The 14,701-nt window shown below is 45.8% G+C and overlaps 1 protein-coding gene across 8 annotated transcripts in view; it reads right to left on the bottom strand.

Moving 5' to 3' along the window:
* Positions 1 to 19: 19 nt before the first annotated feature.
* Positions 20 to 14,701, bottom strand: part of CUNH3orf52 (chromosome unknown C3orf52 homolog) — a 33,454-nt gene continuing 18,772 nt past the window's right edge. Inside the window, exons 4-6 of one of the 8 annotated variants that reach the window (XM_019448336.2) lie at positions 13,821 to 13,882; positions 9,265 to 9,335; positions 20 to 1,518 (exon numbers count right to left, since the gene is read on the bottom strand). In XM_019448336.2, the coding sequence (XP_019303881.2) occupies positions 9,302 to 9,335; positions 13,821 to 13,882 (96 nt within the window). In that variant the 3' untranslated portion in view covers positions 20 to 1,518; positions 9,265 to 9,301. Of the gene's footprint in view, positions 1,519 to 5,911; positions 6,094 to 9,264; positions 9,336 to 13,820; positions 13,883 to 14,701 lie in introns of those variants that run through there. The other 7 variants (XM_019448332.2, XM_019448331.2, XM_019448330.2 and 4 more) reach the window with 7 other exon arrangements.

Genomic DNA, 14,701 nt, shown 5'->3' with positions numbered 1-14,701 from the left:
AACAGCTACAAAGCAATAGTAATGTGACAATGACCACGCAAAAATAATTTATTGTAAATATTTTTAAATCCTTCTCCATTAAAGTTACTCATTACATTCTACAAAGTACAAACACACTAAGATTTACATTTGACATGTAAAAAATAAAGAGGAAGAAGGGAAATTCACCTATTTTGCTAGTTTAAGGAACTATCCTCAAAATGGCACACCAAGTTTACAATAAATGCACCCTCTAGTTAAATAAGAAAGCAAATTCACATTTTCCAGAGTCCTGGATCTCAAAAAGACCAAGGCAAATCTGGCCTGACACGCACATTTGGACACAACCCCATATACAATAGCCCCTCATACTGATGTCCACCCACAGCCAATTTAACTGAGACACCGGGGCTAAGACTCTTATTATATGATCACAACACTCTCTCTTGGAAAGTTTCCAGCAAATCAATTTTCCCCACAAAACAAATACTGTGCTTCCTCGTGCTAGGCAATTCTGTACCCACAGATGATCAACACAGTCACTAATGCTCCCCTCAGCCGGCAAACAAGTTGGCATTAAGCCTCCAACAGTTTCTTTCCAACAGAGTTGGAAACTGCTTCAAACCATCTTCAATAAGATAAAGCATCATTGCCTGAAGACACAGAGTTTTATAGGAAGGCCAGTAACATTGGACAATAAAAATCCCAGGTGTAGTATCTACAGCACATGGCTAGGCAGCCTTAATGTTTCTCGGATGGAAGTGTGACAAACTGTAAATTGGCAAAACTATCCCAAATGATAGCTGTGTGTTCAAACCCCCAAGCTTACAGGGACCCACTTTCCAAAAGTGGGGTTCAGGAGTCACGGGAGCAATAAGATGGGAAATAAACACGCGTGGTATTTCCGAAGCTATACATAACACAGGGATAGCGGATAATGTGGCCAAGGCCGGTTTGCGAAGATCTGCAGGTCACGGAAATAGACACAGAACTCTGCTGCTCTGGTCTTCTCCAGTGCCTTCCTCACAGTCTTGCTTGGAGGTAGATCAAATATCACATCGGGAGTGGGGGAATGGGAGGGGATTTCAGAGAGCGAGGGGCTGAGTTGTCCCTCACCCCTGCCTACCTACTGTGTTCCCTTTCCACCAGCACGGGCTGAGAAGATCCTGCCTCAAAGGTCACCTTTGCACTAAAGTGAAAGTGTCCACATGTGGGTGGGGGCAACTAGTGCTCCAAGAATAGCAGTAGCCCCACGTGGCAAGCTCCGCCCACCTACCCCGTTACCCCCCCTACCCCACCCCCAACCCCACTGTGGGCTTCCTGCCTTTGTCAAGGCTGAACCCAGCTGCAGTAGCTCACAGGTGCTGTTTTGCTGGGGACGGAGCCAGACCTCATAAACGCAGAATGGGGGGGAGAGGCCATTGCCAGCCCTTCCACGTTAATTCACAGGATCCCTTCTGGAAAATGACATGAATTCTCTCATCCTCAAACTCAGTGGAGCACTGCTTTCAGATACAGACTGGTATCCACTGCTTCATTCTGAAAAGAAAATACAAACGGAAGTCATTAATTTTTTTAAATCATGATTATTGTACAGATTTATGCTTTCATTTTATTTCATTGGGTTCGAAAATAAACTCTTATGTAAACTTGAAATGCCTATAAATCCCTAACAGAGGAAGTTTTCTCTTCGGTCAATACACACACGTATCTCTGAATGCTTTTCTTTTTTTTTTTTTTCTTAAATTTTTATTTTTATTTGATTCTGAGAGAGAGAGAGATAGCCCCCAAACTGGGGAAGGGCAGAGAGAGAGAGAGAGAGAGAGAGAGAGAGAATCCCAAGCAGGCTCCACACCATCAGCATGAGCCCGATGCAGGGCTCGAACTCACCAACCAGGAGATCATGACCTGAGCCAAAATCAAGAGTGGGACCTCAACTGACTGAGCCACCCACGTGCCCCTGAATGCTTTTCAAAACGCAGATAACCCGTTGCTCATTCATTTGGGTATGATTCACGATAACATTTTGTTGAAGCCTTTTGGGTGCTGAGGACATTTAAATGATGTCCGTTTTCATAATCTATTAGCCTCTAGCTAATAGATATCTACTAGCCTCTAAATTTTCAGTGTGTTAAATGGTATACAATAGACTGTAAGCAAGTCTGATGAGGGAAATGGCGTGGACCTGGCCTGACCAAGGTGGAGATGCCCATGCAAGGACCTGAGGACCATCACATGGAGGGTCCGTGCACTGCCACAGGGTCCTCACAGTTGACATTTGGGGCTGGACAAATCTTTGTAGTAGTGTAGCAGGATTCTCGCACAGAGAGTCGTGACACTGAGGCTTTTCTTTCCAGGAAGCAACTTCACCCATGCAGGCGCCGCTTAGCTGGGTTCGTACCCGAAGCACTGAGCCCCGAACGGCAGGTAGCGTAGTTTTTTATATACATTTTCTATTTCTTTGTCTCCCTATATGGTCACACACAAACATGCAGCCTGATTGAGTGGTCTCATGCTATAGGGTCATGAGGGATGTTGTCACGCATGCGTCCAGCCAGGTTGCCTTGAGGTTTTGGTTTTTTTGTTTTTTTCCCCAGAGGGGAAAAACCTCTACCACAGTAGAGAGGGGCCCTGTGCCTTGTAAGATAGTCAGATGCTGGTATCTAGATGCTAGATGCTAGTATCTCATACACGCACCCAATCGTGACAACTAAAAACATCGGCAGACATTACCAGCTACCCCGAGGGGGCGGTGGAGGGGCAAAACTGACCCCACTTGAGAATTAGTGCCTCTTGGCTAAACTTTCCAAGATTCCTGGAAAATCAATACACAACCTAAGTGATTTTCCTAGATACCAAGCAGTCCTGTCAAAACCGGAACTCACACGTTGGCTCCTCTGCCTGCAGCCAGCTCATCAGTTTACCCCCAAAATGTGCAAACAGGATTCACTCTTCTCACTGCTTGCAGCGTTTTCCTCTTTTCTCTCACACAAATCTGGCTTTTGCCTTCATTTAGTCTAGCTGAGTCCTTCACATATGCGAAAACAGTACAAAATAACTACCCCAGGTCAAGATGTCTAAAATAACTCGTGCTGCCATTTTACATTTGTAAAACAGACTGACCCCCACCCCATCCCCAGGCCCCCAAACACCCATAAAGTGAAGGAGCTCAAAAATAGCAGAAGGGGGAGGTGAGATCTAGTAAAGCAGTTCCGTTACCCTTGAGGGCGGCATGCTATGTGACCAAAGTCAGACGGAGAAAGGCAAAATGTTGCACGATCTCACTTACACGTGGAATCTAGGAAAAACAAACTCATAGAAAAAGAGACCAGATGGGTTGCAGAGGGAGAGGGCCGGGTGAAGGTGGTGAAAAGGCACAAACTTCCAATTGTAAGATAAATAAGTTCTGGGGGTGGAATGTGCAGCATGAGGGCTAGAGTTAACACTGCTGTGTGGTACCTTTGAAAGTTGCTAAGGGAATCAATCCTAAAAGCTCTTATTACGTGGGAAAATATTTTTTTAAGTTTATATATTTAGAGAGAGAGAAAGAGAGACTGGGGAAGGGGCAGAGAGAGAGGGAAAGAGAGAGAATTCCAAGTAGGCTCTCCACTGACAGTGCAGGGCTTGAACTCATGAACTGTGAGATCACGACCTGAGCCAAAATCAAGAAGTCAGACACTTAACCAACTGAGCCATCCAGGCGCTTCTGGAAAAAGAATTTTAAGAATCATTGTTCTTTGGAGTGGCTGGGTGGCCCAGTCAGTTAAGTCCTGGCTTCAGCTCAGGTCATGATCTCACAATCCGTGAGTTTGAGCCCCCCATCAGGCTCCACACTGTGCAGAGCCTACTTGGGATTCTTTCTCTCTCTCACTCTCTCTCTCAAAATAAATAAACTTAAAAAAAAAAAAAGAAGAAGAAGAATCATTGCTCTTTGCAGAACTGGAGCAGCATCTCTGTGGGAAACTGGTTGCCCAGAGGATCACGGGGGGCGGGTGGGGTAACCCTCAGACCCACAGTGCGGTGAACATGGAAAAGTGGCCTAAGAACACATGGGGTCTCACTGGGTCCCTCCCAGGGGCCTCTGCTCAGCCCACCTATCCCTGACTGAGCTCGTCCCCTCCCTTAGCCTGCCTGCCTTTTCGGGGTCTCTCTTCTTCCTTCCTCACTCTTCCCAAATGGTCACTGTGTTGTCTCCCGTTGGACTGATACTCACAATCCTGAAGGTATCAAATGGCTCAAACACTGCACATGCATGCTCTAGAAAGTGGACGCGGGGTCATAGAAACCCCCCACCCCCAGCAGAAAGGTCTGAGAGGAACAATGATACAATCTCCTGCTTACTCCTGGCTGCATCCTTCGGGCACCTGCCGCCGTCTGGCCCCAGGGATATGTCTCCAAGGCCATCTGTCTGAGCTTAAATTCTTCCCAAGCTCTCCCCAGGCTCACAAGCCACTGCCCTCTGAGTGGCCCTCCCACTCTTATAACCCTCTCAACTTTTTCTCACCCTCCTCTTCTACTTTCCCTGCCTACCTTTGGAAAGAGCTGGTAACCACCAAAGTACAGAGGGGGCTCGGAAAATCGAGATCACTCATGACACAGCAACGGCCACCAGATGCATCTCAGGCAGCTGCACCTCCCTTCTCTCACCTCTGCATACAGCAGGGGGTTGAAGGGTTTCCTCCCTTCCTTCCTTCCTTGCCTCCCTTCTTTCCTTCCTCCCTTCTCTCTCTCTCTCTTTCTAAAATTCCTGTTGAGGGGTGCATAACCTCTTCACCCTACACTTGGATGCTCTCTGTCTGGCCCACAGACACACTTTACTTATTCAGGTAAGTAAAACTGCTCTGTGAGGAAGCAATTCATTCTCACTGAGCTTAAATTTGGCCTTCTGAATATCATTCATTCTACTTATTTGGGAAAAAGCAAGCTTTAAGACCTGCTTTATATAACTACACCGTCTTAAACAAGGATTAGCCTACTTTCACTTCCCGTCATCAAGAAATGCCAGTAGAATGAACACCCCTTCTCATACTATGTAGGAACAGGAGTACTTGGCAATCTGTCCTGCTCTTCTGATTCTAGGCTGGCTGGCACCGTGCCTGGTGCTAACTACATCTCCTAATTTGCCTTTTTCACTCATTTAACTGGCATTTACTACTACCGGTGTGCAGAAAGTATTTCCGGCGGATCGCAGATGATGAAATATACAAGATGGTCGGCATTATGGGCTAACTAACAAGGGCCCCTGCGCCTCCAAGCAAGGGATCAGGGTGGGAAGTGAGACCAGAGGTCAGGCCGAAGCTCCCAGTGCAGATGCAATGGAGGCGCGTCTCCAAGGCTTGTGGTTACTTCACCTCCCCACCTTCCTTTTCACCGGGTTTTGTGCAAAGTCTTAAAAATTCTCAGGTTCTGACAAGCAGGGTGTTTTCCATGCTGATGAAAAGTAACATACCAATGTTCTCATTCCACTCTTGGTTTCAAAAGTAGATGAGTAAGTTGATTAACTTTCCAAAGAGACTGATTTGCCCTTTCATGCCCCTCTGTTAATGTAATAGACTCAGTGGCCTTCAACAGAAAAAGGAGATCGGTTTCTCATACTGAGATAATCTTTCAATGATTTAGAGGTATCATTCGTTCCAAATCCAATACTTCTCTTGTGAAACCGTGGCATTTTCATGAAGCTCACCAATGATGTTGCAAAGTGGGATATGGGACTCCAAATGTGGGTGAGCTACAACAGGGAAACATTTAGCCTCATCTTTACAATTTAATTATTTTTTCCCACCTACTCTGTCTGCTCATGGAGGCAGGACCGTGTAACCTCCTCCGTGGAGCATGAACATCACTTGCGCAGAAATCAAACCAAACAAGCTGCCCTCCATCTGGTTCACTTACTGAAGGTCACAACTCTGCCTTCCTGACTTCTTCGACTTACCGTAGAGCAAGAGGGATGCTGGATCAAGCCCCAAAGTCTCACAACCGGACACTCTCTGATCATGGAGATCCTGTAGTAAAATGCCCAGCACCAACTCTTTACTCATCATATACTTCATAAAACTGTCATCTTCTGAAGGAACCCCAAATTGCAGGTGGTAGGCTACGGTGGCATTTTCACTGCTGAAAGGCACGCCAAACAGACACAGCAACACAGATCAACAGCATCACACTGCAACCCAGGAAGCTGACTTTAGCACGACCCTCTTTCTAGTTCCTCATGTTCCTCCAGTACAAAAAGGCAAAGGGCATACTGTCCTAGAAGAACCCTCTTCTGTAATCTCGCCACAGAAAGTTGAGATGACCCTAACCTCTTCCTTCCACCTAAAACCCATCCTCTAGGAGACCCCTGGGAGAGGCCCTTGAAGGGAGAGTCGCCATGCAGCTACTGTCAAGGACGATCCAAGGGCTGGCCCATCCTCTGCCCCAATACCAGACTTTTATCCCCTGAGGCAGGGAAGCCCTGTTCTCCTCTTGTATTCCCTTCTCCACATTCTCACGCTCCACCCTCTCCCTGCCCCGACAAGTGACTGTCACAGCTGTTTGGTTTAACCAGTTCATTCCTTAACCTACAAAATGTCTGAGGTAGGACGCAAAGCTCCCTGCCACCAGCTGGCTCCAGAATTCCCGAATTCCCACCAGCTGCTCTGTGTAGTGGCAGCATATCACAGCTCCAAAGTGAGACCCGTTTTCTGTCCAATTTCCACCTCCCGAGGCTCTCAGCTTTGCAACTCTCAGGAAAGGGACCTAAGGAAAAGGGGTCTTCATCTTCCTAGAACATTTTTCCAGTCCCAAAATGGAAATAATCATAGGGCTATCTTCGGTTAATTAGTAGCTTACCCCGGCTGGTTAAATGCTACAAATGCTACCTCGACATACAGGTTTTTCAAAGTTATCCGCATACTTTGGTTCAAGAAGGCCCCGATTAAGAGCCTGCAATAAAATAATTAAGAGGTGGCCACATCTGAGACTCTCACCCTAGGGCAGTTTTTGACTGACCTGCCGCTCCCGGGAGCCTGGATCAGAACGCCGGTCCTGCTAAGGACGGGGAATGAGCTCCCTCTTGTGGCCAGAGGTCACATAGGCCACTATTCTCATATTCATGTGGCTGCAGGTTTATAACCCGTGACAGCCAAGCAGTGTGCCAAACTCCGCAGTTCGGATGAACAAAATACCATCGAGACTGTGGAGAACCTCTCGGTTTGCGTGTGCTGCTATGGACGGGCTGCAAAATGCACGTTCAGGCTCTCAGCCAGAGACACAAGTGTGCAGGTGTCATTACTTGTTCCCCGTGCTCCACCTGCCAGTTATTGCTATCGATGGTCAACATCAAGGTTGACCATTGATAGCACATCAAGCTGCACATCAAGGCGTACATTCACCCTGCACTCCCACAGGTGGGCAAGGTCTCAGGCTGGCTTATGGAAAGGATCACAGGCTGACTTTCAGAAGACTAGACCAGAAGTTTTTGAAAGAGAGGGTTGCCCTGCCTAACCCAGCCTGGCTAGCCCAACCTAGTCCCACCACATCAGGTCACCCACTGGGGGAGTTTACATTAAGGCTAGATCTTGAGGGGAAAGGAGGGACTTTCAGGAAAAACAGCCATGTGGGCTTCGCCTCAGCTGCCCACTATTAGAGTGCGCCTGGCAACTGACGAACCAAAGGCCATTTTCGCAGGTTCCTGTTGGGCTGGGGCAGGACTGAGGTCACTATCCCGTGTAGACACAAACCTGGCTGCCAGGGGTCTCTGGCTGTCTCCTGCCCGCTAGCGGCAGCACCTTCTGGGGGACAATGGCTTTTGTTTCTTACTCATCCCAACACTGTTAAAACGCTGCCTGGACCTCTTAAAATGCAACAAAAGTGCTTCCCGTGCAGAGCTCCTCTACCCAAAATCCTAAAGTCTTAGATTTTTCTTTCAAATAACTCGTAAAAACAAATTCTCTAACATTTAATCTTCAGATTTCTAGCCACATTTGGTTCAACCTTCTAATGTTTTTGTTTTGTTCCCCCCAATGTCTACCCCAGCCCATTATGCAGCCCCACCTCCTCTAAACCCATAATATGGGGGCTGGATTCTCAGAAAGACCCTCCAGGCTGAGTGTCTTTCCTTTCTCAGCTCTGTCTTTAAATTGCAAGTCGGGGCTAGTATATATATATACAGGAAAATGTGTTGGGCTTTTTTATCGGCATTTTAATACCAGTAATTTGTGATTAAAATGAGCAATGTCAAAGATGTAACCATAAGGTGATATGCACAGTGGGGGGTCCATAAAGAAAGAGGGATGGAGCTGTCAAGGCAACCCGCCACTGTATGCAGTTTCAGACTTCAGGTCCCTTTTGGCCCTATCCCGTGGTGCTATCACCTGGGTAGCTTCCCCCCTGCACTAATGCTTCCCCCCCTGTACTAAGATTATGGTTTGGGAAATTTATAGTTTGAGAAGCAGGAATCCCAATATAATACTATCTCTTTTTTAAGATAATACTATCTGTGATGGTCACATTCCAGAGATATCTTAAGAATAGTGGATAAGAAAGCTTTGTCATCTAAATCTTCTCCTACCAATACAAAAAAATAATCAAGTGACACCCCTACACACATACACCTTTTATCTAGGTTCTATAGATAGAGACAAAAATATTTAGGACTAAGAGATATATAAAAAAAACTATATATATGCATGTATTTACTATACATGTATAATATATAAAGTATATATTGTAAGTACATGAATAGAAGAAATCACACCAAACTGTTGATGGCAGCCCATTCAGTAGAAGGGAGCAGAACATACCATATGTATGGAATTGACTAGAACATGCAATATCCAGGGGTAGTAGGTGGGGTGGAAGGAAATGGTAGACTTTCCCTGTATGAGATGTCTTTATATTTTTAATATTGTATAAGGAGCATGGACTCCTGTATTCCTTGTGTTCCTCAAAAGCAAAAGCTAGTATCTGGATTATACCATTTACATCAGGTCACTATCTGAGATCTATTTCTATTCCTACCCCTAGCTTATTGGAGCATCTGCAGGAATGGTTTACCTGGGAGTGGCTTCTCCTCTCTTCCATGTGACCCTGTTGAGTCATATAATTAATCAGGGCTTCACTTCACTCCTTTGTAAAATCAGGGAGTTGAGCTAGTAGGTTTCCAAAGACCCTTCCAAAGCCAAAGCCATCACATCCCATCATCAGTTCCTTTTGTGCTTTGACACTCAGGAAGTCCTTCTAGACAAATGGTGATGGGGGTTGCTTTCCAGAGAAAGAGCAACGTGGCATGCTTCACATTCTTACCTGAAGTCCATAACTTCCACTGAAGTAAAGTAACGACTCAGAGACGGGGATGAACTGTACACATCTGTGAGCTAAAAAAAAATAGGAACAAGGAAAACAACCACACGTGTTACAGATGGATCATATTGCGTCTGTATCACCTGACAAAGCAAAACCCTCATAGACAGAGATTCCACACTAGGTAGGAATTCACTTATCCAGAGGCCCCAGACCGAGAAACAGGAAGGTGTGGGCCTACCCCAACTGAAACTCAAGCTAACACTCATTTAAAAGGAGCAAGTGACCAGGCTGGGATTTTCAACATCTCTTACGTGTTGTGCTGACCCCTGTAGCCTTCACGCTGGGAGTGGTCTGCAGCCAGAGCCCAACAAACCTCAAGACCCCGGGCAAGAGACAACACGGCAGGGGCTGGGAAGGTGGCAGAACAGACCACCCGGGGCCTGGCACACCACTGGACAAGGGCTTCTTCTCTCCTTTCCGCAGAGCTTTACTGTGAGGAGAAACAGCCACGGAAGCCACAGGAATAGCACCTTCCCCTGAGTAATGGGACCAAATGGACCTGGCCTCTAATTGCAAAGATACAGAGTCCTTGTTTTATGCATGAAATACTGCAATCACACACAAAAAATGGCAGCTGTGCTCCCAGTACCCAGGTTTCGTGACTTCACATTTTACTGTACTTAGTTCAGCCCTTTATTTCAAAAACAAAACAAAGCTAAACCGCCTCCTACACACTATTTTTCCTCCCTCCCTTCCCCAGTACGAATCATTGTCTGCAAGTCGGCGCATATCCTTTTCATGCCATGTTTTTCCAAATGTAATAATTCCTTGCGTAACATAACAATTCATAATTACTTTGTGTTTTTATGCAAATAAAAGGTGCCACAGTCTACACGTTCTTCTTTTTTTCACTCCAAATTACATTTGATAACTCCCCATGATGGTACGTAGAGACGGAGGTCATTCACACTAACTCCTAACTCCTGCGGAGTCACCACTGACTGAATGGTCACTGAATGGTCACACCAACCCTTCCATTCCCCTATGATGGCCACGTGCACTGTTGGCACGAATCTCCTCTTATCACAAACCATGCCCAAGCAATCACCCTTGAATATGTCTGCGCCTCTCTTCTTGTACGTGTAAAAGTTTCTCTTGAGTCTGTGCAGAGCAATGGAATCACTGGGTCCAAGAGGGGATGCGTCTCCAGCCCACCTAAATGTTGCCACACTGCTCTCCATCCCAGCAAGTGTGTTACATTTCCGGCGGCCTTGCTGGCACTTAGCGTTACCAGGTTTTGGGGGGGGGTTTAATTATTGCCAATCTAAGGGGTACAAAATGGTTTTCCATATGCATTTTTACTAGTGGGATTTGAGAATCTTTTCGTGTGTGTTTACGAACTCTGGGATTTCTCACCTTTGAATTATTATCGGTTTCCTGTCTTTCTCTTGGGTTTCCTGTTCCTTGGCGGTATCCGCAACTTCTGTATCTGGAATGTTTGGTGTTATAGTCTAGACGCTAGCTGGTGTTACATTACAAATACCTTCTCCAAGCCTTTGATTAGCCTTTTCCACACATTTCAGAGATAGGAATCCTAGCCTAAAAGCAGTGCCCTGAGGGGAGCTCCGCTCGTTTTGTCTCCCACCTACTTCCCGACAGAATCTCCAGGCGCTTACATTTCCACAAACGTGCCCACTGAATTCACCTGGTGTCAATTCAATCTCCTGAAGGTGGAGCGGGGGGATCAGAACACCTACAGTTTGTATGCCTCCAATCTTGACACTTTTGCCGTGATCTTTACAAGAACCTGACATAAGAGGCATTACTACCTCGTCCCCTTTCGTTAATAAAGGACACAGCTTTCGGAAAGGTCATGAAACCTGCCCAAGGCCACTCTGCTCACAAAGAATCCAGTCCTAGGTGTTACAGACACTAAATCCCTCCTCCTCACATGTTACCACACTACCCAGTGAGGATGAAGCAAGAAGGAAAGTGTCCTAAATACCAAGGAGGAAAGAAGCATAAAGTGATAAGAACTTCAGAAAAAAATGACTAGGTCATCTTACAGTTGTTGAGCCTCAGAGAAAAGAAAGCTGCCAACAGGCCCATGCAAGAAGTAAGAAGGTGGCTCTCACAGGGTTGTGCAGAACAACAGGAAGGAGGAAGAGGAGGAGGAGAAGGAGGAGAAAGAGGAGGAGGAAAAGGGTGGGGGGAGAATGCTAACGATGGTGTTCTTTCCACGCACTTCCTTACATACACACAAACACACACACACGTATTATGGAAGAGATTATGTCCTTCCCACCTTCTCTGTTTCTTCTCTCCTCTTCCTTTTTAATCCTTAGGGCCTAGTAGTATTTTGCATATAGTAGACTCTCAGGAAAAATGTCATTTATTTATTTATTCATTTATTTTTGTTTATTTTTTAAAATGTTTATCCATTTTTGACAGAGAGAGCATGCACATGAGTGGGGGAGGGGCAGAGACAGAGGGAGACACAGAATTCAAAGCAAGCTCCAGGCTCTGAGCTGTCAGCACAGAGCCCAACGTGGGGCTCGAACTCACCAACTGTGAGATCATGACCTGAGCTGCAGATGGATGCTCAACAAACTGAGCCACCCAAGCACCCTTTATTTATTTACTTTTAAATGTTTATTTTTGAGAAAGAGAGGGGAGGGGCAGAGAGGTAGGGAAAGAGAGAATCCCAAGTAGGGCTCCTTGCCGTCAGTGCATAGCCCCATGCAGGGCTTGAACTCACAACCGTGAGACCATGACCTGAGTCAAAACCAAGAATCAGACACTTAACCGACTGAGCCACTCAGGGGCCCCTCTCAGAAAAAAAGTTTAAGCTAAAATTTTATGTTAAGAGCTGAAATGGTATATCAGATCCCTTTTAGTGTCCACTCTATGATTCTGATTCTTTTTGGTGACACGGTCCCCTGCTGTCATTAGGACATGTTCACATATCTGGGAGCCGTTAACCACATTACTTTGGCCTAAAGAAGTGAAATGAGGGACCTCTCACCCCTTGCTCTGGTGTCCCACGCTGTGCCCACGAGGCTGGGTGCACCTTGAGCGAGGCACCCAGTGAGCTACCAGAGTTGGGCAGAGTCGCTAATTCGGGACCAGGGAGACAGCTTCCCTGTGTTACTGGAGAAGCCACTGTTAACTCCTGCATCAAGCACACAGGCCAGGGTTAACACGACATGCACCTAACAGGTTGGCGTAAGCAGAATCAGGGCCCCACCTGCAAGACAAGAAAACTCTGGCAGTAGGATAAGCGAGAGGCTAGGAAAATTGTTTAGAGAAGCAAGACAATAAAGCAAAAGCAAGGACATGGTGTTCCACTGTTCATTCTCATTTACCTTCCGTATCTGGAAACTTCCAGAAGTTGGCCTGAGTGAATGAAAGAAAGGAGTTCTTGACCTAACAGTAAGACTAATATCTCATGGGGCAGCTGGGTGGCTCAGTCAGGTAAGTGTCCAACTCTTGATTGCAGCTCAGGTCATCATCTCATGGTTGTGAGATCGAGCCCCACGTCAAACCCCACAATGAAACTCACATCAGGCTCCCCGGTGCTGGGTGCATGGAGCCTGCTTAAGATTCTTTCTCTTCCTCCCCGGCTGGGGTACCCTCTCTCTTTCTCAAAAAAAAAAAAAAAAAAAAGACTAATATCTATAAGTTGCTCACTTTTGTTCCTGAACATATTTGGTTGGGACACCAGAAGGCAGTAGCTTTTTCACTTCACTATGCCTTAACTTGTATCATCTTGCAAACCAGATAGCTCTTTTTTAAAAAAATGTTTTACAGAGATGGTGCCTGGGTGGCTCAGTAGGTAAAGCGTCTGACTTCGGCTCAGGTCATGATCTTCTGGTTCTTGAGTTTGAGCCCTGCTGTTGTGCTGACAGGTCAGAGCCTGGGGCCTGCTTCACATTCTGTTTCCCTCTCTCTGTCCTTCCCCTGCTCACGCTCTCTCTCTCTCTCTCTCTCTCTCTCAAAATTAAACATTAAAAAAAGCTTTTTTTAATGTTTTACAGAGTTGTTTATACGCATCTCATATGCACCTGTGGGTATACAGGGAATGTGTAATGATTTCCACTGATCCCAGAAGGAACCAGCTCAAACTAGCCTGTAAACTTGCCCCAGGGATCACACCAGTCCCTGTTCTTCTGGCACTACACAGTGATGAGCTAAAAATGCCTGCAGAATCTGCTCATGTCCGGCTCTGTGCCAGAGATATGGCTCTAAGGTGAATGATTAACATCCATTTCCCTTTGACATCAAGAATTCAGTCTGTAACACGTGATATGTGCAGATGCTGAATCATTTCATTTCTGCTCTGCAAATGCAAAACCCCTTGATGAAAAAAACAATCAAGAGGAAAAAGGCAGGAGGCTATTCACACGGCCACTTGCTCTGGAATCAGGTGGAAGAAAAGGAGGGAAGGGGGCTTGCAGGTAAGATTTAAACAAGGGAAAGAAGGAAGAAGAGAAGCCCAGATAATCATCCCAGAGCACAAACTCCTGTGACCAAAGGCGCAATCAAATATCATGCACCTCAGTACCCAGAAACGAACTCGGGGGTGAACAAGAAAGAATCTCCTCCTGTGGGAGCCTTCCTAGGAATCAAAGGGAAACCAAAGGAGGGTGACTCACACCATTCAACCTATCAACTGCAGATAAGCACGTAATGCGTGGCAGGCTGGTCTTGCTTAGATTCTCTTAGCCTATACTTTCCTGGGTCTGGCTGTGAACCCAACCAACCCTCCAGTGTTTCTCCATCACCACATACAAGGGCTCAAATGAAAGGCTGACCATGTCAGCGAACGTTAAAAATTTTCAGCGCCTGGGACTGCAAGCTGGTGCAGCCACTCTGGAAAACAGTATGGAGGCTCCTCAAAAAACTAAAAATAGAACTACCCTACGACCCAGCAATTGCACTACTAGGCATTTATCCATGGGATAAAGGTGTGCTGTTTCGAAGGGACACATGTACCCCTGTGTTTATAGCAGCACCATCAACAATAGCCAAAGTATGGGAAGAGTCCACATGTCCATCGATGGATGAATGGATAAAGAAGATGTGGTGTGTGTGTGTGTATATATATATATATATATATATATATATATATATGGCATGTGTATATATATATATATATGGCATGTGCATATATATATATATATACACACATACATACATACAATGGAGTATTACTCAGCAATCAAAAAGAATGAAATCTTGACATTTGCAACAACGTGGTTGGAACTAGAGGGTAATATGCTAAGTGAAATTAGAGAAAGACAAAAATCATATGACTTCACTCATATGAGGACTTTCAGAGACAAAACAGAACATAAGGGAAGGGAAACAAAAAGAATATAAAAACAGGGAGGGGGACAAAACAGAAGAGACTCATAAATATGGAGAACCAACTGAG

This window comes from Panthera pardus, unplaced genomic scaffold (genome assembly GCF_024362965.1).
Source record: "Panthera pardus isolate Hobbes unplaced genomic scaffold, ASM2436296v1 HiC_scaffold_16, whole genome shotgun sequence".
Lineage (NCBI taxonomy): Eukaryota > Metazoa > Chordata > Mammalia > Carnivora > Felidae > Panthera > Panthera pardus.
This window is presented reverse-complemented; position numbering and strand designations above follow the sequence as displayed.